This window comes from Pipistrellus hanaki (genome assembly GCF_964339955.1).
Source record: "Pipistrellus hanaki genome assembly, chromosome: 19".
Taxonomy (NCBI): domain Eukaryota; kingdom Metazoa; phylum Chordata; class Mammalia; order Chiroptera; family Vespertilionidae; genus Pipistrellus; species Pipistrellus hanaki.
In genome coordinates, this window is record NC_140521.1 from 17,623,655 (window position 1) to 17,648,151 (window position 24,497).

General features: G+C 52.1%; 2 protein-coding genes across 4 annotated transcripts in view; one reads left to right on the forward strand and one right to left on the reverse strand.

Annotated features, from left to right (window-relative positions):
* Positions 1-95: 95 nt before the first annotated feature.
* Positions 96-17,449, reverse strand: DRC10 (dynein regulatory complex subunit 10). Its single transcript, XM_084868323.1, has 5 exons — positions 17,341-17,449; positions 7,643-8,448; positions 4,759-4,992; positions 2,441-2,512; positions 96-1,117 (listed from the first exon to the last, which is right to left on the reverse strand). Exons 2-5 carry the CDS (start codon positions 8,369-8,371, stop codon positions 815-817), a joined length of 1,338 nt encoding a protein of 445 aa, XP_084724449.1. The 5' UTR covers positions 8,372-8,448; positions 17,341-17,449; the 3' UTR covers positions 96-814.
* A 344-nt stretch (positions 17,450-17,793) lies between these two features.
* The window catches only part of TPCN1 (two pore segment channel 1), a 49,714-nt gene continuing 43,010 nt past the window's right edge, over positions 17,794-24,497 (forward strand). For 2 of the 3 annotated variants that reach the window (XM_084868278.1, XM_084868280.1), the window contains exons 1-2: positions 17,794-17,955; positions 21,172-21,409. In XM_084868278.1, the coding sequence (XP_084724404.1) occupies positions 21,298-21,409 (112 nt within the window). In that variant the 5' untranslated portion in view covers positions 17,794-17,955; positions 21,172-21,297. The remainder of the gene's footprint in view (positions 17,956-21,171; positions 21,410-24,497) is intronic. The other variant, XM_084868279.1, reaches the window with a different exon arrangement.

Sequence of the window (24,497 nt, forward strand, 5' to 3'; positions counted from 1 at the left end):
TTTCCCTTAGAAAAGTCAGTGTTAGGCCTGCATTGGGTTAAGTAACGATACTGACACAGCAAGGAAGCCGCAGAAATCGTGACAGTGGCGAGTGGGGGCCTGAAGTCCCGGAACCCAGGCCTCCAGCCCCACTGGGGCCTCCTCCGTCAGCTTCAGCTGCTGCCAGTAACCGGGGGAGCTGCAGCTCAGCTCAGCTCCGGAAGAGCCTTGGGAACCTGGTTGGTGAGATTTTTCCAGAAAAGGCGGAAAGCTGGATTTGTGTGTGAGGGTCCCCGATTTTTTTTTTTTAAATACCTTAAATCCCAGCAGTGAATCTTAAAAAGATACATTGTCCAACTACCTGGGCACCGCATAAAGCCTGTGGCGGCTGCTGGCCTGTGATCTTGGGGTTCTGAGCTCACACAGCGCTGATGCGGGAGAGGCTGTGAGCCAATGGGCAGCCCCAGAGCGGGGCTGAGGGCAGAGGAGCCGGTGCTGCTGGAGCGCTGCCTGCCCTCACCCTCCCCTCCGTGGGCAGCCCTGGACGCCACGTGTCCATCGTGGCCTTGGCAGCTTCCGGTCTGGGACCAAAGAGGAATGGTTAGTGCTGACACCCTGCACGCTCCCCTCCTGGGGACGGCGTTTACAGGCACGGACACGCACGGCCAACCACCCTGGGTCAAAGGCTTATTCACAGGAAGTAGTTTGAAATGGCTTTTAATTCTGAAAAAGGTAGGAGAGCCGTGATGGCAGGGCTTCCTGGTCCCAGGGGCCTCCCGGCTGGCACTCTGGGAGGGGGCGGTGCAGGGGGTCAGAGCAGGGCCGGGGGCGGGGCTCATTTCTTGCCCTTGCCCTTGCCCCTGCCCTTCTCGCCCTTGCCCTTGCCCTTGCCCCGCTTCTTCCTCTTGGACCGGAGCAGGGAGCGGACCAGGTAGCCCTTCCACACGGCCTGGATGAGTGTGGCCGCCTTCACCATGCGCATCATGTCCTGCTCGGCCTCCATCCTCTTCTTGGAGTTGATCTCCCGCTCCTCCCGGATCTGGGAGAACTCCTCCACCAGCACCTCGTACCGCGTCTGCAGCTCCTCCAGCTGGATCTTCTCCTCCTTGTGGATGATGTCCAGCTCCTCGTACTCCTCCTGCGGAGGGAGGGCCGGTCAGTGGGCTCCCCTGGCATCGGGCGGCCTGCCCCGCCCTCACCACGCACCCCATCTTTCCCACGGAGGCTTCCGGGCCAGCAGGGCCGCCTGCACGAGGCTTTCCGCCTCCGAGGCCTGGGAGAGAGTGCCAGGGGTGTGAGCTCCATCCTGGTGCGAGGTGGGACCCGGGAAAGATCACCGCTTGTGGTTGGCCAGACTGAGTCCAAATCCCAGCTCAGCCACACCGTACAAGCCTTCATTTTTCCTCGTCCGAAACACGGTGACAATTGCAAACGCAGGAGGGGGTGGGTGGGAGCCGTTTCCAGGATTAAGTGACACAGGACGACGGACACAATTGCTGGATGCAGGTGCCAGGCACGCGTGGGGACGGGAAAAATGCAGGCGGCTGCCACTGAGGCCGTCCGTGTCACAAAGCTTGAGTGGGACTTCCTCAGGGGATTCAGTCCCACAGCTCTTCCTTATGTCTGACTCCAGCCTCTCCTGCTGTAGCTCACACCTTTCTCCTTCCCTCCCTCCCTCCCTCCCTCCCTCCCTCCCTCCCTCCCTCCCTCCCTCCCTCTCACATTTGCCAGCCTCCCCAGGCTCCCCTCCCCGGAGCTCTCATGGTCGGACAGCCAGGCCCCGATTTGCCCTTCCCTGAGCAGCGCGCTCCAGTGCCCACCAGGCTTCCTGGCCCCACAGCCAGGGCCGTGGGCCACCGAGGTTAGCACGGAGCTGGTGGGGGGCTTGAGGGCACCCCATATGGTAGGCACATCCTGCAGGCCAGACCCAGTGCAGGACACAAGCTTTGGCGACAGTGGTGCCTCACTGGCTGCGCGCTGCCCCACCTGATCACGCAGAAATGGGCCCGGGAAGGCCACGCCCACAGCTTAGGGCCCACAGCCTGTGAGTGACAGCGGAGAACCTCCACGTGGCCACGGGCCTTCCTCACTGCCGGGTCCCAGCACCTGGCACGCGGCGGGCATGCAGAAGGAGCTTTCTGCGTGGCACAGGGACGTGGCGGAGGCAAGCTCACGCCCCAGTCCACTGGGTTTGAGCCCTGGCCTGGGTGCCGGCAGGAGCAGAGAGTACGGGATGTGGACGCTAGAGGGAGCCAGGGTCACTGGGCTGGTGGAGAGGCTCACAGCTGCTGAGTCCATCCCTTCCCACCCCTGGCTGCCCCAGGCCAGACAAACCCTGGCGCCCAGGGAAGGAGCAGGGAGGCCCAGAACTCGGCCAAGACCCTGGGGCCTCTCTTCCCATCCCCACTCCTTGAGGATTCTGGGAAATACACTTGAGAGAGATTTATGCAGCAACAAATACCTGCTTTTCTGTCATCTCCGTGTCGTATTTCAGTATCCAGTTCTCGATTTCCGTCTCCACTTTGTATTTCTTCTAAAAAAAGAAAAAATCCAGCTAGTATTTACAATTAAACAATGCCAAGCAGGCTCCACACCAGCCGGCCCTGTGGTGGGTGGCTTCCATGCCTCGCCTATAGATCCACACGAGGTGGGTCCTCCATTTCACAGATGGGTAAACTGAGGGTCAGCCGTACTCGCTCCCTTGCCCAAGGACATAGAGCTGTTGAGTGTCGGAGCTCCGTTTGAGGCCAGCAGTCTGGCTCCAGAACATTCTAAGCAGAGGGAGCCGCAGATGCAAAGACCCCGGGATGGGAGCAAGCTTGTGGTGTTTCTAGAACAGAGGTCAAGCCAGTGTGGCTGGAATGGAGGGCCCCAGAGCGTGGTCCCTGGGAGAGCAGAGTGGGATGCTGTGTGGCAGTGGCAGCGGGAGTGGCAGCAGGGGGCAGAGCTTGGGTTCTAGTGTAAGGGGGCGGGGAAGCTATTGGGTGGGTTTAGATGCGGTAGAGCAGTGTTTCCCAAACTTGTGACATATGTGCACCCCTTCTATCATTTCCGTAACGCTGAGTACCCCTTGTACTAATGAGAACGCAGAATTAGGCGCAGCTAAGCACGGTGCAGTGCATATCCCCACCAAACTCTTCCCGTACCCCTGGGGGTATGTGTAACACACTTTGGGAAACACTGCGGTAGAGGGTCATGATCTAATTTTGCTTTTAAAAGAGATCAGCTCTGCCCTACCTGGTTTGGCTCAGTGGATAGAGCATCAGCCTGAGGACTGAAGAGTCCCAGGTTCAATTCTGGTCAAGGGCATATGCCTGGGTCTCATTAGGGGACGTGCAGGAGGCGGCCAATCAATGATTCTCTCTCATCGTTGATGTTTCTGTCTCTCCCTCTCCCTTCCTCTCTGAAATCTAAAGATTTTTTTTAATAAAAGAGATCAGCTCTCATCCATACAATAGAACGTTATTCAGCCATAAAAAGGAATGAAGTACTGTTACACGTTACATCATGGATGAACCTTGAAAACATGATGCTGAGTGAAAGGAGCCAGACAAGAAAGGCCACAATGTATGAAACGCCCGGAATAGGCAAGCCCCTAGAGACAGAGAGGAGGTCAGTGGTTTTAGGGTGCCAGGGAAGGAAAGGAGTGGGAGAGACTGCGTAATGGATGTGGGGTTTTATTTTGGAGCGATGGGTGTGGAGTTTTATTTTGGAGCAATGGGTATGGGGGTTTATTTTGGAGCAATGGAAATGTCTGGAACGAGACTGTGAGTGTGTTAAATGCCACTGAACCGTTTGCTTTAAAACGATGAATTCCATGCTGTGTGAATTTCACCTCAGTTAAAAAATAACAAACCAGCCGAAACCGGTTTGGCTCAGTGGATAGAGCATCGGCCTGCGGACTGAAGGGTCCCAGGTTCGATTCCGGTCAAGGGCATGTACCTTGGTTGCGGGCACATCCCCAGTGGGGGGTGTGCAGGAGGCAGTTGATTGATGATTCTCTCTCATTGATGTTTCTAACTCTCTATCCCTCTTCCTTCCTCTCTGCAAAAAATCAATAAAATATATTTTAAAAATATATATATAAAAAATAAAAATAACAAACCAGCTCCCTAACCCTACAGAGCAAGAATTCTTAACTGGGCAGCATAGAGGGGCCTGTGTCCCCCAAGGGTTGCCCACCAGTGTGGATTTGATGGGGGAGAGGCCTGGGGCTTCTGTCAGGTGCTCAGAAGAGTGAAGACACTAAAGTGAAACCGGGAACAAGTATCGGAAAAGGTGCGCTTCGTCGGGAGAGGGACTTTGAAATCCAAATGCGAGTGCAAAGTGGGCCTGGGGCCTGGCTGAGACGATGGAGAAGGCACGGGGGAATGGTATGTACTGAGCACCGATTCTGCACCAGCCCTCGGCCTGTCATCTCATTTAATAATTCCTGTTAAGACTGAGTCGATCACGTTCATTTTAAAGATGTGAAAACAGGCTCGGTAACTGGCCTGAGGCTCACATGCTCCTCGGGTTCCCTTGCCCGGTATTGACAGGTGGGTTCCATCATCCCCTCGGGGCTCGGGGGTGGGGGAGGGGGACGGGACGAGGGAACCTGGCTGAGATCACGGAGGGGGCGTGCGGCAGCGGGACGGGCGCCGTCGCTGCTCCCGGGCCCTGTGCTGCACCCTCCTGCCTCCCAGGGGGCACCGGCTCCACCCTGGGCTTCCTGGTGGCTGGGGCAGCCCTGCCCTCCATGCCGGACCCTGTCCCCCGCCCGGTGCCCCCCCAGGGCACCTTCCGGAGCGCCTGCTCGGCCTCCCGGTTCTCCATGACCAGGCTGTGGAACTGCGAGCGCAGCTGCAGGATGTCCTGCTGGATCCTGGCCACGCGGGACTGCGAGGCCCGGTAGTCCGCCTTCTGCTGCTTCTCCGCCTCCTGCTTGGTGCGCGTCAGGCTGTTCTCCGAAAACTTGAGCACCTGGTGCAGGTGGTTCTTCAGCTCCTGGATCACAAAGTTCTCCTTCTCCACCTGGGTCCGGGAGAGGAGAGGCCGCGTCAGAACCCACGTGGCCACGGCTCTGCGCAGACGCCAGCCATTGCCGTGCCATCGCCTCGCCGAGTCCTGCCCCAGCGCCGTGGGCACAGGGACAGCCTGATGCCAGACGAGGAAACTGAGGCTGAAGGGGTCAAGTCGTCTGTCCAGGATGGTGCAGCTGAGCCGGCATTCGAAGCCAGGTCTGTCTGACCCAGAGCCCGGGTTCTTGGCCACCCCCTTTATTTCCTGGCATGAATGGAGGGCAGGGGAGAGGGCTGGGACGGGGGAACACTCCTGCTGGGGACACAGTGGGGGTGGCCAGTTGGCAGAGACACAGATGCAGGAAGGTGTGATAGACACGCCCCACAGGACAGCCACCTGCTCTCCCTGGGGGCCTGGCTTGTCCCTGCCTTTAGTTGGTTCAAAAACAGGGACAGCCCTGGCCTTTTGGCTCAGTGGATAGAGCATCGGCCTGTGGACTGAAGGTTCCCGGTTTGATTCCAGTCAAGGGCACATGCCCCGGTTGTGGGCTGGATCCCCAGTAGGGGCGTGCAGGAGGCAGCTGATCAGTGATGTTTCTATTCTCTCATCATTGATGTTTCTATCTCTCCCTCTCCCTTCCTCTCTGAAATCAATATATTTTTTTAAAATAGGGGTGGGGTGGAGGACCGGGCTGTTTTATATTTAAACTCGAAAGGCTGATCCCAAGCCTTACCAATAACGCAGTCGGTTAACATATATTTTTCCTGTCATCTGTGTTACATACTATATTCTTACAAGAGAGTAAGCTAGACAGGAAGCAATGTGGTTAAGAAAATCCTAAGGAAAGAAAACCCACGCATAAGTGGGCTTGCGCAACTTCAAGCTGTATTGTTCATGGGCCAACTGCATTAACATGGGACCTGTGATGATTATTAGGTCCAGATCATTTCCTTCCTTTTTTTTTTTTTTTTTTTAATCTTTATTGCTGAAAGTATTACATATGTCTGTAGAGAGCACCTGGGGAGGCACGTGGGCATTCTTTAATTATTGTCAGCTGAACCCAGCGGCCTTGGCAAAGCCACACCCTGGAAACGCACTTTGTGCTTTGCCAAAAGGCGAGGGTGTTGTCAGCTTGACCTTCATTTTGATATGTAAATCCATTCGTTTCCGGCTCGAAGGACCAATAAAAAAAATTTTAAAAAAAGATATGTAAATCCAGTCTAGCCCTGGGAATGCTCGGGCCCACCCGAGCTCCTTTATCTTAAGTTTTGGTGAAACTTCCTGGTTTGTGGGGGGTAAAATAAACAGGCTGCCTAGGCTCTGGGTCACTGTCTCTCCACCAGAAGAGGGCAGCGGTCCCACAGGTCCCAGCTTTTTCCTTCCATTTTGTGTCTTGTCTCTTTCTTTCATATTTCTCAATCCCCAGCTCCTCTACTCGAAGAACTGGATCATTCTCTTTGCGTGCTGGATGCGGAAAAGAGAGGCCCTGCCATATATGACCCCTTTTTTTGCCCCATTGACCCCTTCTACTCCAGGGGTCAAGACCCCAGGCCTTCACCGCCCTATGGTCTGTGTCCATGGGTTATGCATATGTGCCTACAAGTTCTTCAGTTGATCTCTTCCCACCCACCCACCCATTTTCCCTCTTAAACATTTTATTAGCGCTTTTACCCCTCCCACCTGCCCCTTACCCTGAGGACAAAGACCACATCCCTTGATTAGGCCTCAAACCCCAACCCCGAGTGATCCGCCCCCTGCCCCTCGTTCCCCTTCCCTTCTGCTCACTGGCAGTTTTGGGTTCCTAGGTACACCCCCCGCCCCCCACACACACACCCCCACACACACCCTGGAACAGGGGTCTGCAAACAAAGGCTCCCAGGCCAAATTGGGCTGCCTGCCTGTATTTGTAAATAAAGTTTTATTGGAACATAGACCTTTCATTTATGGATTGCTTATGGCTGCTTTTACACTAGGGATTCAGTTCAGTTCAGCAGTTGCAACGGAGACAGGCCCTCCAAACACGAAGTGTTGACTGCGCAGCCCTTTGTGGAAAGTTTGCCTGCCCCTGGCCAGGAAGTCGTCCCTGCCTCATGCCCTCTCGTTCTTCGGGTCTTGGTTTCACCGTCCTGGACCCTTTGGGTGTGAGTTCAGCTCTCCTATAACCCTCTCTTACAGCACCTCAGACCTACCCTCCAAATTGCATGTCTCCCAACTGTAATTAGCCTGGCTGGCGCGCCTCAGTGGTTGAGCGTCGACCTATGAACCAGGAGGTCAGGGTTCAATTCCCAGTCAGGGCACAATCCTGGGCTGTGAGCTCGGTCCCCTGCAGGAGGCAGCAGATCCATGATTCTCATCATTCATGTTTCTATCTCTCTCTCCCTCTCCCTTCCTCTCTGAAATCAATTTAAAAATATATTTTTAAAAACCTGTAATTAAATCAGCTCTTTAAGTCCTATCTTCCTTACTGTGAACTCCATGAGGCTGGGACCATATGGGCTTAATTATAAAACCTGGCCCTTCATAAGTACTCAAAACCATATTCATGGAATAAAGGAATGAAAGCATCTACTTAAATCCCCGTGGGGGGAGGGGAACCCAAGCCAGGAGGTGGGGGCTCCCGGTGGGGCTCCTTCCAGAACCCGCCCCGCACGGGAAGCGGTACCTCCGCGGCCCTGTTCCTCATCCTCTCGGCCAGCTCGTTCTCTAGCGCGTCGATGACCTCCTGGTTCCTCATGTTCCGCTTGGTGATGTCCTGGATGAACTGGCACTTGTCCCTGGCCTCCATGGGGCTGGTGAGCAGCTTCTCAAACAGGAAGCCACGGAGCTCCACCAGGCTGTCCACGAAGCCCTGGGCTCCCGGGCCCCGGCCCGCTGCCCGCGCCCGCAGGAGCTGGGCCGCCTGCGGGTTGCCCAGCAGGAGCCGCAGGATGTTCTTGGTGGAGTCCCGGATCTGCCCCATGAGCGGCAGGAGGTTGGACTTCTGCAGCTCGATGGACAGGAGGAGGTCTCGGAACCAGGCCTCCTCCTCGAACTCCTCCTCGGCCTGCAGCTGCAGCTCCTCCTCCTGCAGGTAGCGGACCTTGTTCATGAGCACCTGGCACAGGTCCTCGTGCTCCCGCACTGCCCGGCTCAGCTCCTCGCCCAGCAGGCCCTCCAGCTCCTCCATGTTGGCTGCCACGGAGGACAGCAGCGTCACCAGCTCCACCTTTTGGATGGTCTCGTCCAGCACGGACATGATCCTCTTGGTCTCGATGGTGGTGAGCTTGGTCTTCAAGGGGGTGAAGGGTTTTGGCGTGGGAGTTCCCTTTTTGGGCGACTCTGCCATCACCCTCATTTTGCTGATGTCCGAGCTCTGGTAGAGGGCGCCCACGGCCAGGATGTCTAGCGCCATGTTGCGCGCAGCCTTCTCGGTCTCGCTGGGCCCTGGGAGACTTGGACAGACTGGACAGGTCTCCTGCCTCTGTTTTCCTGAAAAAGGAAGGGGCGCGCCGTTAGGAGAGCTGTGCAGAGGTCAACCATAAACTTGGCCTTGAGGGTTCACCGTAGGCGCTCTGCAGCTTGTGCACGGAACCCTCACCGACAGCGGTTGGTAGCTTTGTGACAGCGTCAGGGCCACAGGGGTAGGAGGGCCACGTGTGGAGGTGGGTCTTGGACACAGGTGTCAGGCGGGGACCACCCAGGGATGTGGACAACATTCTGAGTATTTAAGGACAGAAAACTGGTAACACAGGTGATGGAGGAGCTGAGGGGTCAACCAGGGCAAGGGGAAGTCGCCCCTAGCCAGCCCCCCAGCAGCAATGGTTAAATTGTTGGTGGCATGCCAAAACCGGTTTGGCTCAGTGGATAGAGGATTGGCCTGCGGACTGAGAGGTCCCAGGTTCAATTCCGGTCAAGGGCATGTACATTGGTTGCGGGCACGTCCCCAGTAGGGAGTGTGCAGCTAGTCAATGTTTCTCTCTCATTGATGTTTCTAGCTCTCTATCCCTCTCCCTTCCTCTCTGTAAAAACTCAATAAAATATATTTTAAAAATAATAATAATAATAAAATTGTTGGTGGCAGGAAGCCACCCCAGGAGGAGGTGGGGAGCTTCGGGATTGGGGTCAGCCAGTGGGGGCAGAACCCCAGCCGTTTCCTCTCCGGGAGAGGCTGCAGTTCCAGAGGGCCTGTGGCCACTGCCACAAACAGCCCAAAGCAAAGAGGGAGAAATACCCTGGCTTCTCCCTTCATCCTGCCCTCCAGTCCAACACCAGTGCCTCCCATTGGTCAAGCCCAGTGAGGAACCAGCTGACAAGGGAGCCCGGGGAAAGGCAGCCTGCTGAGGGAGGGGGGGTGGAGAACAGTCCAAGACACAGAGCAGAACAGGGACAGAGCAAACAGGACTGGGACCAGCACAGCTCACCTTGCGCTGGCTGGGTTTTTAAGTCAGGGTGGGATGGACAATGACTTTGAAATGTATTGATTTTTAAAAAAATGGCTTTGCTACCTGCAACCCTGGATCCTGGACTGAATTCTGAAAGGGAAACAAGGACATCAGTAAGAAAACTGGTGAAATCCAACTCAAGTGGACACTTTGGTCAATAGCACTGCATCAGTGTTAGCGTCTTAGCTTGGACAAACATAACACGCTTATGTAAGATGTTACCAGTAGGGGGAGCCAGTGGAGGGCGGACGGGAATTTCTGTATTATCTTTGCAAGTTTTCTGGAAAGCTACAGCTGTTGCAGAATAAAACGCCTATTTATAAGACCGCTTCAGAAAAAAACCTACGGGGGCAACCAGAAATCAAGAACTGACATCGCTGCGTGGCGTGATGACTAAGAGCTCTCTCTGCTGCAGCCCCATGTGGGCTCAGGTCCTTGCTGGCGGACGCTGGGCTTTTATCTAATTCCCCTAAGCCCCGGCTTCATCGGCCATAAGACAGGGATCTTCAGCTTTTGGGGGATGTTTCTGGCACGGGGCCTGGACATTGGGAGTGCTCAATAAATAATAACTAATATTATTAGCCCAGGGAAACCAACCGATTTCCCAGTTAAGAGTCTCAGCCCCAATGGAGATCCAGAAGTCTCTGATGAACTTGGGCTCCCAGCATAAAGCACCTAAGACAGACCTTCCCACCCCCAACCCCAGCCACGTGCCCATCCCTCACCCTGCTCCTTCTTTTCTTTTTTTGTAAAATATATTTTATTGATTTTTTTACTAAGAGGAAGGGAGAGGTATAGAGAGTTAGAAACATTGATGAGAGAGAAACATCGATCAGCTGCCTCTTGCACACCCCCCACTGGGGATGTGCCCTCAACCAAGATTTATGCCCTTGACTGGAATCGAACCTGGGACCCTTCAGTCCACAGGCTGACGCTCTATCCACTGAGCCAAACCGGTTTTGGCACCCTGCTCCTTCTTTATCCCTTGTCCTGATGATCAGCCATCCTAGTTGCTCCAGTCAGAAACCTGAGTGGTCCCCCCCCCCCCACTCTTCCGTCCCCACACACCCGGTCTGCCCCCACTTCCATCAGTGATCTCTCCTCGACAGCTCCCTCTTCCACATCCTCCCTTTCAGCAGCCGCTCTGCCACCAGGGGCCTTATGATCTCCGGCTTAGATGATGAAAGAGCTGCTCAGCTGGTCGGCTCACATCTGCTGCTGCCCCCTGCAATAAAGATCATCCCTGTAGAGATCTAGTCTGGTCTTGACTGAGCCCCTGGGGACATGAAGGCGATCGATGCCAAGCTCTGTCCTGCCAGAGCTTATGACCTGGTGGGGGAGCTGAAACATGCATGCATGAAGGCCAACAACTAGAGGAGGAAGAGAATAGAGGCGCGGTCACAGAATAGGATGGGATCGCGCCTGCCATCGACACCAGACCGGGGACTTGATCTGGCAGGACTTTGGGATCTATTTTGATGACCGGAAACGTGACAGGATAAAAATCAGGTATTTTTTGAGAGAGACCTGTTGTATGGATGATTTATAGGGAAAGGACTGGTGGCTAGCTGGTAAGTTGAGATATACTATAAACCTCCCACCACAGGGCCTTTGCACATACTGTTCCTTTTTCTTGCAATGCACTCCCCGCCCCCTCTCTTGCCAAGTTAATTCCTTATTCTCAGTTCCTGTGTCACTTCTTCAGCAAAGCCTCTCCCGGGCTTCCAGCCTTGGTTGAATTCTCATTTCAGGTTATCACAGTGTGGAGCCCCTGGTGGCAGGCCGAAAACACTGCTCTCCTTCTCAGCCTCCCTCACAGCGAGGGGCAGCTGGGGACACAGTTCACGCCCATGACAATCAGAAGAAGGAACCGACAGGGCTTGAGGAGCCAAAGACAGCTCCGGGTTTGGGTTGACGGGGAGAGAATTTCGGGGCCCTTGAGTCACTAGGGAAGCTGGGAGAGGCAGTGTAAACTCCTTGAGTTCCAGCGGCCACAACCAGCGCAGACCGTGGACAGGACATCCCGGCCTTCCTGTGATCGTTTCCTCTTTGTCAGGCGGCAGCCCCGTTTCCCTTTCAGGACTCGGATCCTTTCTCCCGCCGTGTGCAGTCCCGGTGGGGCTGCTGATCAGAGAGCCCTGCTTTCTTCCTCCGGGGAATTCCGAGGAAGGCCACGCGGGCGGGCGGGAGACGGGGACGGCTGATGCCTGCTGGCGGTGGGTTCTGAGGACCCTGCCGCCAAGATCCCCAGAACCCCCGCAGCTGCCGTCCCCTCAGACCCCGGTTCTCCAGCTTTTCCGTCACTGTTCACAGTTTGCTTAGCCGGGGCCAGTTTCTGTGGCTTGCGACCAAAGGACCCTAGCTGACAACGCGGTCTAGGCCACTGACTGCACAGGATGGAGCGGGCTCCAGGGATGTACAGGCAAAGGAGGAGGAAGAGTAAACAGAGAGCAGGGGTGGGGATCAGAGAAAAGCCGGAAATGACGAAAACAAGGATCAAGGTGGCCAGTTCAGCCGAACCCGTTTGGCTCAGTAGATAGAGCGTCGGCCTGCGGACTGAAGGGTCCCTGGTTTGATTCTGGGCAAGGGCATGTGCCTTGGTTGCAGGCACATCCCCGGTGGGGGGTGTGCAGGAGGCAGTTGATCGATGTTTCTCTTTCTCTTCTTTTTTTTTTTAATTTTTAAAAATTATTATCTATGTACATATCTTACCATTGCCCCCCCACACACACATACCGATGTTTCTCTCTCATTGATGTTTCTAACTGTCTATCCCGCCCCCCTCCTCTCTGTAAAAAAAAAAAAAAAATCAATAAAATATATATATATTTAAAAAGGTAGCCAGTTTGGGTGCTGAGGCTGGGCCAGAGGGATCCCAGAAGCCTCGGAGCTGAGGACCGAATGGAGGAGAAAGTAAATTATATAAATTTCATCCCCACCCACTTCCTGCTTTTCCTTCAATGTCCTGAGTTCCTCTAAGGCTGTTCCTGAGGATAACTTTTTTTTTTTTTTTTAATATATTTTATTGATTTTTTTACAGAGAGGAAGGGAGAGAGATAGAGAGCTAGAAACATCGATGAGAGTCATCGATCAGCTGCCTCTTGCACACCTCCTACTGGGGATGTGCCGCAACCAAGATACATGCCCTTGACGGGAATCAAACCTGGGACCCTTCAGTCTGCAGAGCCAAACCGGTTTCAGCCTGAGGATAACCTCCTAAGGACAGCCAGGGACCGTCCTCTGGGAGGATGAATGGGACCAAAACGGTTAATGAACGCACTTCTTCCCCCTCTTACCCCCCCCCTCGTCCTCCTCCCCTCCCACCCCCCCAAACCTGCAGGCATAAATCAAAACGCCCAAATTCTTCGGGATGGCGGCTGGAAATGCAACGTTACATGAAATGTTTCCAATTTGCTTTCAGCCAAATTACCTCTTTTGCTTTAAAGGGCAAACTTGTTTTCTTTGATTATGATGACGCCCATCAGTTCCTGACAGCTCATTTGGGCGAACAAGAAAAAGCCCGCGGAGCTGGGATGGGGGAAGCGCGTCTGACTGCGATGACAAGAATCACCAGAGAATCTCTTTTCCTCGAATTCTAATATGATCGTTCCGTGTCCTTTTTTTTTTAATGCCACCAATCTTAATATTGAAATAATTTCCTACTTCGGCCTCTCCTTTGGAAATTTCTGCCCCGAGAGTTGAAGCGAGATTGCTAATGGGTGGGGAACTTTAATTGGATCTTCCTTTTATTTGTCATTAATTCTGCTGATGAACTTTATAAATGGAAATATATCTTTATCATGCAAATGATACCTCGGCTTCATTCAATAGGGGCTGGTTAGATATTTTATTATTCTCACTCTCAGAACGTTTTGAAAGGGAAAAAAAAAAAAAGGTTTTGAGGTAAATTATATATATTTTTCCCCTCAGGAGGAAAAGGGGAAGAAAATTTAACCTTACAACTACCCCACAGATTTAACACTGGTTTGTGGAGAAGTCAGAGGGTGATAAAAAAAAAAAAAAAAATCTGGAAGCTCAGTGGTTGAGCATCAACCTATGAACCAGGAGATCACAGTTCGATTCCCAGTCAGAAGGCAAGCGAGGGACTAAATTATTGAAGCTTCGAATCATCTCTCATTGATTTTTATAATGTGCATCAATCATTTGTATACTTTGGAACTTTTAAAAAAATATATATATATTTTATTGATTTTTCACAGGGAGGAAGAGAGAGGAATAGAGAGTTAGAAACATTGATCAGCTGCCTCTTGCACACCCCTACTGGGGATGTGCCCACAACCAAGGTACATGCCCTTGACTGGGATCGAACCTGGGACCCTTCAGTCTGCAGGCCGACACTGTATCCACTGAGCCAAACCGGCTTGGGCTACTTTGAAACTTATTCTCAACTATTGTAATTACCAAGACACACCTTATAACTGATCACACGACAGGGCTCGCAGGGCAGCGTGGAAGTCCCACCACGTGGGTCAGGTAACAGGCCCTCGTCAGTTCTAGCGCAGCGTTGCCCAAATCTCTCTCCATAGCAGGCCGCCTTTGGATGTCTGCCAAATCTATAGGCCACGATGTACTATCAGCAACTTAATTTTTTTAAAGTATACTTTTGTTCTTAAATACTTGTCATTAAAAAGAAAACTTTGATATCTCCTCTGCAACTGGAAAATCTGTATCACTTCCTTCAGGAGAAGATAATGTCTACATCCTGATATTCACTCTAGCAGCTAGGGGTGTCAAACTCAATCAGAGAAGGGGCCAAAATCTAAAATCTAGCCTAAATCGCGGGCCAAATGGTTTACTGAACAGTCATAAACTGACAATGTCATAAACTGACAGCGGAGTGCAGTGATGACAGCGCGGTGCGGGCCACATTGCAAGGCCTGGCGGGCTGGATTTGGCCCGCGGGCCTTGTGTTTGACACATGTGCAGTCTAGCTAGAAACTATTACGGACAGAACAATGAGTCCAGACCAGATCTCTTGTCAAAAAGCAAGGCTAGCACTGGCCAGTGTTGGTTGAGCATCGTCTCATGCGCTGAAAGGTCACTGGTTCAATTTCTGGTCAGGGCACATACCTAGGTTTTGCAGGTTCAATACCTGGCCGGGGCATGGACAGGAGGCAACTGATCGAAGTTTCTCTCTCACATCAATGTTTTTCTCTCTGTCTCTCTCTCTCTCTCTCTCTCTCTCATCAATAAAAACAGCCCAGCCAGAGGAGAACTAGTTTAGATCCACTAAACTAGTCACCATTCTCCAGTTTCCTCCTCCTTATAAATTAATTCATCGTGATTTTTAATCCTCCTTTTGATGAAAGTTTTAGGAATGTTTATTTCCAGTTACATCCAACTGTGGAAAGGAACATTTTGGTGTTGCAGACAGAAGGAATAATTTCCTAGTAAGGAGTTTAGAACCCTTCTAAAATAAACTTCTCCTACTTAAAAATTTTTTTAAAAAATTATAACCTTATAAAATGCAAAACACTGGGCTTTTCCTGGCTGACAGATTATGTTGAAGAAGTGTCTTTTTTAAACCAAGGGTTGTGCCCCTTTAGTGAGTGAAATCAATTCACTAAAAGTAAATGAAAGACGTCCAAGCCGATTTGGCTCAGTGGATAGAGTGCCAACCTGTGGACTAAAGGGTCCCAGGTTCGATTCCAGCCAAGGGCACATGCCCAGGTTGCTGGCTCGCTCCCCAGTGGGGAGGGTGTATGAGGCAGCCAATCAATGATTCTCTCTCATCATTGATGTTTCTATCTCTCCCTTCCTCTCTGAAATCAATAAAGAAATATGTGTGTGTGTGTGTGTGTGTGTGTGTGTGTGTGTATGTTAGAGTGCACTATATGGAGTAAATACTCGTTTGTAATTAAACATATCTGCTGGGTCAGGAAGGAGAATGTATTTCTTTGGTTGTGGTTAAAAAGAAAAACCTGTGCTGGAAAGCCCTCGTGTTAAAGGCACCGGATTGGCTGTTAGGATATAACCTGCTGCTATTGTATGAGAGCACATCCCTGACCTCCACCTACTCCGTGCCAGTAGCCCACCTCCTACGGCCAGTTTCTGACCAATGGGAGACAGTGTCTGCAGATATTGCCAAATGCCCCTGCGGGCGGAGTGTGGCGTGGGGTGCTCCTGGTGGAGAACCACAAAAGCCTTGCTCTGCTGTAAACCTCCGGCCTCCCGTCACAGGTCTGGTGCTCCGTCCAGGCTCAGAGGAAGTCTGTCCCAAGCTGACACCTGTGCCGTCCTGAGCCCCATCAGGGCCCTGGCCGGTTTGGCTCAGTGGATCGAGTGCTGGCCTGCAGACAAAAGGGTCCCGGTTCCATTCTGGTCTAGGGCACGTGCCAAGATCGCAGACTCGATCCCCAGCCCTGGTTGGGATTTGTGTGGGAGCCAACCAATCGGTGTGTCTCTCTCTCACATCGATGTTTCTCTCTGCATCTCTCCCTCTCCCTTCCACTTTCTCTAGAAAGTCAATGGGAAAATATTCTTGAGTGAGGATTAACAACAACAACAACAAAATAAATTTATTTTTAAAAAAATAAAATTAATAAAATAAAGCCACCACAAGTTACAGAATCAAGATCAGAGTCACAGACTGGTATTGGGAGACCTGGGTGCAAAACTCAAAGCTATCAGAGGCTCTGGGAATAAGTCTGGGTGAGTCAGAGTCCCTTATCTGTCTGGCTCCTGGGGATACACCTGTCCCAGCCACATCAAAGGGAGCTGGCTGGTGTGGCACCTGGGAAAGCCCTTGGGGGAGTTAAAAGCCCTCTTCAAAGGGAAGTGTTATAATAAACTCAGACATGAGTCAGGTGCTACACCAGCCTCATTGCCCCAGGTTCTTCTCTCCTGGAAAAAAAGGAAAGAGTGGAGGCACCTAGCAATGGAGCAGGCAGGGAAAACTAGCCCCTTTAATCCTGTCTTCCACTGCAAGTGAACACGCCAAGCTAAAACTGGCATTTATGTTGGGCCACAGGTGCCTGGGACCATTCTGGACCGACACTTGGCCCAGAGCCAGGGCAGAGCTCTGTCTGGGATGCCCTGGGCAGCCCATCCAGCTCGGGGGAGACTGACGCTAGGGCCCCGAAGCCTCTGTTACAGCTGCTTTCTTTCCATCAAAAGGCTATTGGGGGCTTTCTAAGTGGTGTGTGACGTATTGCTTTCTACTAGCAAAGTCTCTAAATCAGAATGCACTGCTTCTCACTCTCCACTCTCCCACCATGTTCAGTCCTTGGCCGTTTGCCCTGACCTGGCCTGGTTATGGTTCTCACTTCCTCTGGGTCACCTTATAGGGGAACTAGGGAACAAGAAAGTCTCTCTGATCCGATTGGATTTCTCTCCCTCTCCCTTATTTATTGAGTTTAGATAGAGAAAGAGAGAGACATCAATTTGTTGTTCCACTTATGTATGCATTCATTGCTTGCTTCGTGTATGGGCCTTGACTGGGGATTGAACCTGCAACCTTGGTGTAAGAGGAGGGTGCTCTAACCAACTGAGCTACCGGGTCAGGGCAGGGAATTACGTTTCAAGTTAGCACAAAAGGCAAAAATTGGCACAATCAAAATGACCTAATATAAACACATTGAGTTGCATTGCATTATACGCTTACCCTGAAATATATGGACCTTGCGTAGAATGGTAGGGGACTTATAAACTACTCTCTCGCCCCCAGCACTTGAAATTAGTTAACTACCATGTGATTCCACGTTTCAGAGATGAGAAAACAGGACCATGGAGACGATAAGCAGAGGGACAGAATACAGGCAGGGTCACGGAAGAGGTCAAGGGCTGGAGAGCAGGGACCTGGGGCGGGGATGGGATCGCGATGAGGGTTCCCGATCCCTCAGAGAGCCAAAGGCTAGCAGGCTAGCCGCCTTTCCGCATTTCCCTCTCCTTCCCAGCCCTTGTCCACCTGGTCACTCACCTGCTCTGAGGGCTCCAGGTTTTCCTACCTGACGTTACCTCCGCAGGTACCTGCGTTGCTAGGTTACCCGCCAATCTCAGAAGGCGGGACTCGGAGCCTGATTGACTTTCCTTTTCACCACGCAATTCCGCTCAGTGCCACCCACCTCGGGGCCTGACCAATCAGAGGCACCGTCTCGCTGACCCTCCACCAATCGGAAGACACGGACTGCCTCTGAGGTGGGCTGAATGAGTTAGAGAGGAGGAGAGGGGAAAGGGGCGGAGCTTCTCAGTCCCTCCCCTTCTCTAGGAGGCGGACAGGGGGTCTTGCGTCGGCAGTGGGCGAGAAAAGGGGAAGGACTTGAGGATTGGCCAATTAGAACTCATCACGGCAGCCTAGCTAGCGAATGGGCCGCGGCTAAGGAGGAAGGGGGCGGGGCCGGCGGGGTGGAGGGTAGGCGGCGGATGAGAGGGCTGGCGCAGCTGCTGTGGTGGCAGCGGCCAAAGTGGCGGCGGCGGCGGCTGCAACAACTCCGCGCTCCGGGCTGTGGCGGCGACGGCGGCGGCGGCGGCGCCAGCAGGCTGGGCTGCACGGTGCCGAGCCCGGCGCGCGGTCCGGGCTGCTGGGGCGGCGCGTGTAAGAATCCGAGGGGGGCGGGGGATGGCCGAGGAGAGGGCAGGGGGCCGGGGTCACAGGGCGCCGGCTGACGGGTTGCAGCTGGGCGCCGGAGTGCGGGCGGCGGGCCGGGCGGGCGGAGGGACTGCGGGGAAGTTTTCGCGCGCTTCTCCGTCCGGCCCAGGCTGGGGCTTTGCACCCTGTCTCCTGGTCCCGGATTTCCTGGGGCGACCCCCGCTCTGGGGGGCCCTCCCGATCAGGGCTGAGAGCACGTGGAGCTGGAGCCCGCATTCCTCCTTCCTCCCCTGCTCCTCGCCCCTAAGGGGACCTCCATAAGAGACTCCGGCCGGGTCAGGGAGCAGGGGCAGACGGCTGCTGGCCCTCTCCTGGGACCTGTTCCCGAGGGTGACCCTTCCTTCTGTGTCCTCCATAGAGCGAGAGGCCAAGCCCGCAGGAGGAGCCCTGGGCTAAGTCTCTTCCCCGCTCCGGGCCTCCCTTTTCCCCCCTTAAAATGACGGGCTTGAGTGAGTTCCGATAGCAGGACTGGTTCCAGGAGGGGATGTCCCTATAGTCAGGCTGCCTGGGTGGGAAACTGGGCTCTGCACTCACTTCTTTGCTGTTGACTTAGAAGAGGCGGTTGAGTTAATGCCTGTAAGCCTCAGTTTCGTCATCTGTGAAATGGGTATTTCTCAACAACCACAGCACGATCTGAGGGCAGAATGTTTTTCATGGTCAAACCTGAGTGCAAGGTACAAGGACGTTCATTACCATGCTCTCTCTCTCCTTTGAGTATGTTTGAAAATATCCGTGGTAAAAAAAAAAAAAAAAAAGTTGAACCAAAAGGAAAATAAATAAAATTCTTAAGATAGCCCAATAGTAGTGTCTTGTTTGGGATTTCCTCTTCCGTCCAATACTGAGATTTTAAATGCAAAAGAAATCCCCAGATCCGGAGGACACAGCCACAGGAATCTCACAGGGAGTTTGCCGGACAGAGAGAGAGCTACAGGCTTAGCAGCAGCCAGGAGAGCGGTGCTTGATTTTGCTGCTTTGTCTTAAGAAGATGTGGGTGCCCGGGACCTGCTGGAGGTGGTCCTGATGGTCTGTGAGAGAAGCCAGGTGCGGGGTTGCCATTCGGTGGGTTAGTCTGGAGCCCGAGCTGACGGAGCCCGGGAGGCCACCGCCTGAGGAAGGAACCTGCTGCTGTTTTCCAGTTCAAAGGTCTGCCGTCAGATCTGCTGAGTCTGGGCTTTGCTTCTGGTCCTCCCCAGCGGAACTGGGAATGTGTATAAACAGGAACGGTAGCAGGCTGGTTCCGGGTGTCTTAAACTGGGAACTCGGGATGAGGGCTTTTGCTGTGTGACTCGGGACATCACTTAAAAAAATGCCCGGGTCCTCTTTCCCTTCCTCCTCAAGCACTAAGTCTAGGCCAGTGGTCGGCAAACTCAGTAATCAACAGAGCCAAATAGCAACAGGACAACGTTGACATTTCTTTGGGGAGCCAAATTTTTTAAACTTAAACTTCTTCTAACGCCACTTCTTCAAAATAGACTCGCCCAGGCCGTGGTATTTTGTGGAAGAGCCACACTGAAGGGGCCAAAGAGCCGCATGTGGCTCGTGAGCCGCAGTTTGCCTACCACTGGTCTAGGATAATAATGCCTGTATAAGAGTGCCAGGCCCCGGCTGTTTCCTCAGTGGTTAGAGCATCAGCCTGTGGACCAAAGGGTCTCGGGTTCGAGTCCCAGTGAAGAATGCATACCTTGGTTGCAGGTTCCCCAGCCCTGGTAGGGAACATGCAGGAGGCAACCAATCAATGGTTTTTTCTCTCCCCTCCCTCCTTCCTTTGCACTTTCTCTAAAAATCAATGGAGAAAATATTCTCTGGTGAGGATTTAAAAAAAAAAAAAAAAAGAATGCGATGGGCAAGTGTAAGTGACCTGGCACACTAATTTTTTCCAGGTCATTGGAGCTAAGTGCTGCCTAAATACCAGGGCTTGGACTTGGGGGAATTGTAGTGTAGTGGTTAGGAGCATAGGGCTGGAGTCCAACTGCGTAGTTCAAAGCTGTGTGTTCTTGGACAAGTTACTTAACCTCTCTGAGCCTAAAGTCTCTCCCTTTGTTATGGAGGATAGTAATTCCATCTATCTATCATGGAGTTTCAATCCGATTTACCTAAAAATTGCTCATCTAGTACCGTATTAACTACAATTACTTTAATGGTTACATATTTTTTAAGTCTTCAAAATCTTTATAAAACTCACACACAAACAAGAACCAAAAGGGTGCAGGTGGAATATATTAGTCATAATCTTAATCTCTAGACATAATTACCATTAACTGCAGTATTTGTTCTTGCAGAGTTTTCCTCTCATTTAAAAAAAAACACACATTTTTATTGGTTTCAGAGAGGAAGGGAGAGGGAGAGAAAGATAGAATCATCAATGATGAGGGAGAAACACCTTCACACCTCTTACTGGGGATCGAGCCCACAACCCAGGCATGTGCCCTTGACCAGAATCGAACCCAGGACTCTTTGCAGGCTGACTCTCTATCCACTGAGCCAAACCAGTTAAGGCTCCTCTCATTTAAAAAATATATATATATTTTATTGATTTTCTACAGGGAGGAAGGGAGAGGGATAGAGAGCTAGAAACACCAATGAGAGACAAACATCGATCAGCTGCCTCCCGCACAACCTCCACTGGGGATGTGCCCGCAACCAAGGTACATGCCCTTGATCGAAATTGAACCTGGAATCTTTCAGTCCGCAGACCAACGCTCTATCCACTGAGCCAAACCGGTTAGGGCGGGCTCCTCTCATTTTTAATGCTATTTTATATTGCAGTACTCCATCATTTTAAAGGGTACCATCCAGTGGTTTTTAGTGTTTTCCCAAGATTAAGCAACCATCACCACTATCTAACTGCAGAACATTTTCATCCGTAGTGGTTGTATTTTATTTTATTTATTTATTTTTAAAATATATTTTATTGATTTTTTACAGAGAGGAAGGGAGAGAGATGAGAGTTAGGAACATCGAATAGAGAGAGACATCGATCAGCTGCCTCTTGCACACCCCCACCGGAGATGTGCCCGCAACCAAGGTACATGCCCTTGACCAGAATCGAACCCGGGACCTCCCAGTCCGCAGGCCGACGCTCTATCCACTGAGCCAAACCTGTTTCGGCAATAGTGGTTGTATTTTAATGATTTTTTTTTTTTTAAATTCCCCAACCTGTAGATGATGCCTCAAATGGAGGAGTCTCTGAGAAGCATCTCTGGGCCAGAGGCTTTGAAAGGGAGCGCAGAGCAGAGACTATCTACAGCCCTGGACATCACATCCTGAGGCCCGGCAGGAGAGAAGACCATGGCCATGAACTTGGATGACGATGTTCCCCTCATCCTGACCTTGGAGGAGGGCGGCAGCGCCCCACTGGCTCCTTCCAACGGCTTGGGCCAAGAGGAGCTGCCGGACAGAAGTAAGATGGTGGGGTGGACTGGGGCCGGGGGCTGGGGGGCCACTTCAGGGTGTGAGTTGTGGGCTTTGATGGTCTGATTGTTGACATGGTACCCGAGGGCCTGCCTCTGTATCTGACCCCTAGGATCTGACACAAACTCCTGGGAGACTGCAGGGTCCTAATCCTGCACCCCAATTGAGGGATGCTTCCAGGAGCCCTTGCTTCCCTCCCCCCACCTCCCCCTTTGCATCTGACTTTGTTCCTGGATGCTTGGTGGGGACCTCGGGCACACCTGCGCCTTGGCTAGCTTCCCTGCCCCATTCCTGGTTAAAAAAAGAAACAGATTTCAACACCGGCCGTCTGTCCCACTCTGACGCTGTTGGCAGAGGGCAGGCAGAGTTGCCTGCTGCGCCCTGTTGGGGCTCTGTCCCTGCGTGGCCCTGGATGGAGCCGCCCCCCCACCCCCCACCGCAAACATTTGTCGTGATCCATTGATTTGAGGATTTCCGGGTTTGCTTTGTCTTCCTCTCAACCTCAGCCTAGCGCAAGGTGAACCCAAGAGAGCTTGTGAGCTTTAAATGTTTTAAAGTTTAAGTGTGCTTCTGGCAGAACGAGAAGCCTTAAAACCCTTCCTGGTGCTAGTCCCAAAGCCATTTGCTTTATTTGCTGGGGCCTCGGGTCCGCGAGAGGCTTAAAATAACTCGCCTTTTCTGAACGGCCCTCAGGCGGCAGGGACTCACGCTTTAGCAAATGGGCGTTTCCCCCGCCGGCTGTGTGCTGAGCCAGGATGTGCCTGGGCCAGGACGGACCGAGGGCTGCTGCTCTCCCTCGGTTCAGAAGTGGAGATACGTGGGTCCAGGTGAGGACCAGCCTGCCCTCCTCTCCCTCTTGTCCAGAGACGATGCAGCTGGTTGCGGGGAGCCCAGCAGGCGTCTCTTGGAAGGGATGGAGAGAGCTGTGTCCTGTGGACGGAGTGCAGGGGGCAGCCTGGCTCCCTCTGAACTGGCCTCTCCACGCTGGGGCGTGTTCACTCAGCTGGGGCGGCAGAGCTCGGTAGTCCGGGAGGCTTAGACTGTAAGCCAGGGCTGAGAAACCAGACGCTGACTTCAGGCACATTTCTTAAATGCCCTAGAACTTGCAGGCGTATGTTTGGCTCTTTCTTATCTCTTACCTTAACTAAAAATCCTTTTGCAAGGATTTTATAGAGGAGGAACCAATGAGTCAGAGAGGGTAAGTAACTTGCCTCATGCCACACAGCACGCAAGTGGTGGAGATAAGATTTGAACCCAAGACCATCTGACTCCAAAGTTTCTTCCCCCACTCCTCCTCCCTTTTTTCTTCTCTTCCTGCTCCTCCTGATTCTTTTCCTCCTCTTTTTTTTTCCCCTTCAGAAGCCCTTAATGAATGTGAGCACTGGCCTTTAGCATTTACATATATTATCTCATCATATATCCTCAAGAATAGAGTCATTGTTATCTGTATTTTACAGAAGAAGAAACAGCCTCAGAGAGGTTAAGTAACTTGTCTAAGGTCACACAGCTAGTAAGGAGCAATGCTTCTCTGATCTTCCCTCTCATGCCACTGTGTAAGGTGCTTTGGGAAAGGGGTGTGAATAAAGTGACACAGTCTCCACTTCAGAGGAGGACCCCCTCCTAGTGAGGGGTGGGCCATCCATGACCAACAAGGGAATGGACTGCAAGGAAGGTGGTTTATGCGCTAAGGGAGGGTTGGATCATTCTGGAAATAGGCTCAAGTTTCTAAATCGAAATCCCGATCATTGTCGTGGGTTCCTTTTAAGTTCTTCCAAGTATCAGAGCTGGTGGCAGGGTGTCCCGCTCTCCTGCAGGATCAAAGTGCGAGGAACAGCCTAGTTCTGTGTCAACATCAGGTTTAAACCGATGATAGAGCTTGATGAGTAGGAAGTAGGCCAGAAAGACAAAGCTAACCTTGGATAGGCCGTTCATGGGACTGTCCTTGTAACAAAGTTGGTGGCTTATTTGGGGCTGTTTCTTTCTTCCTTTCTTCCTTTCTTCCTTCCTTCCTTTCTTCCTTTCTTCCTTTTTTCCTTCCTTCCTTCCTTCCTTCCTTTCTTCCTCCCTCCCTCCCTCCCTCCCTCCTTCCCTCCTTCCCTCTCTTTCTTTCTTTCTTTCTTTCTTTCTTTCTTTCTTTCTTTTCTTCCTTTTTTTCTTTCTTTTTTTAATATATTTATTGATTTTTTTTTTTTTTTTTACAGAGAGGAAGGGAAAGGGATAGAGAGTTAGAAACATCGATCAGCTGCCTCCTGCACACCTCCTACTGGGGATGTGCCTGCAACGAAGGCACATGCCCCTGACCAGAATCGAACCTGGGATCCTTTAGTCCGAACGCTCCATTCACTGAGCCAATCCGACTAGGGCTGTTTGTTTCTTTTTGATTTAATTTAATTTTTAAAATTTATTTTATTGATTTCAGGGAGGAAGGGAGAAGGGAAGAGAGATAAAAACATCAATGATGAGAGAGAATCATTGATCGGCTCCTGCACACACCCTACTGGGGACCAAGCCCAAAACCTGGGCATGTGCCTTGACTGGGAATTGAACTGTGACCGCCTGATTCATGGGTCGATGCTCAACCACTGAGCCACACTGGCTGAACTGGATTTGTTTGTCTTTTTTTTTTTTTTTTTTTTTAATATATTTTTATTGATTTCAGAGAGGAAGGGAGAGGAGTGAGAGACAAAAACATTAATGATGAGAGGAAATCATTGATGGCTGCTTCCTGCATGCCCCCTACTGGGGATTGCACATGCAACCTGGTATGTGCCTTTGACAGAAAGCAAACCGGGACCCTTCAGTCCGCAGGCCAAAACTCTATCCGCTGAGCCAACCCAGCTAGGGCTGGATTTGTTTCTTAAAAAAGCATATACAAAATATAAAAGTGACAGGGTGCAGGGAAATGGGACTTTCTCCCCAGTGCCTTAGTGTCTCACCTTCTTACTGAGACATTGGCTAAAACCTCTAAGAAGGAGTGGATGTCCTGCACCAAGCCTGGCTGGGAAGGCAGCAGGGCCTGTCCGAGGGGGAAAAAGCCTTCAGAGGAGGCCTGCTTTCCCCTCTGTTAGTTTGGCATT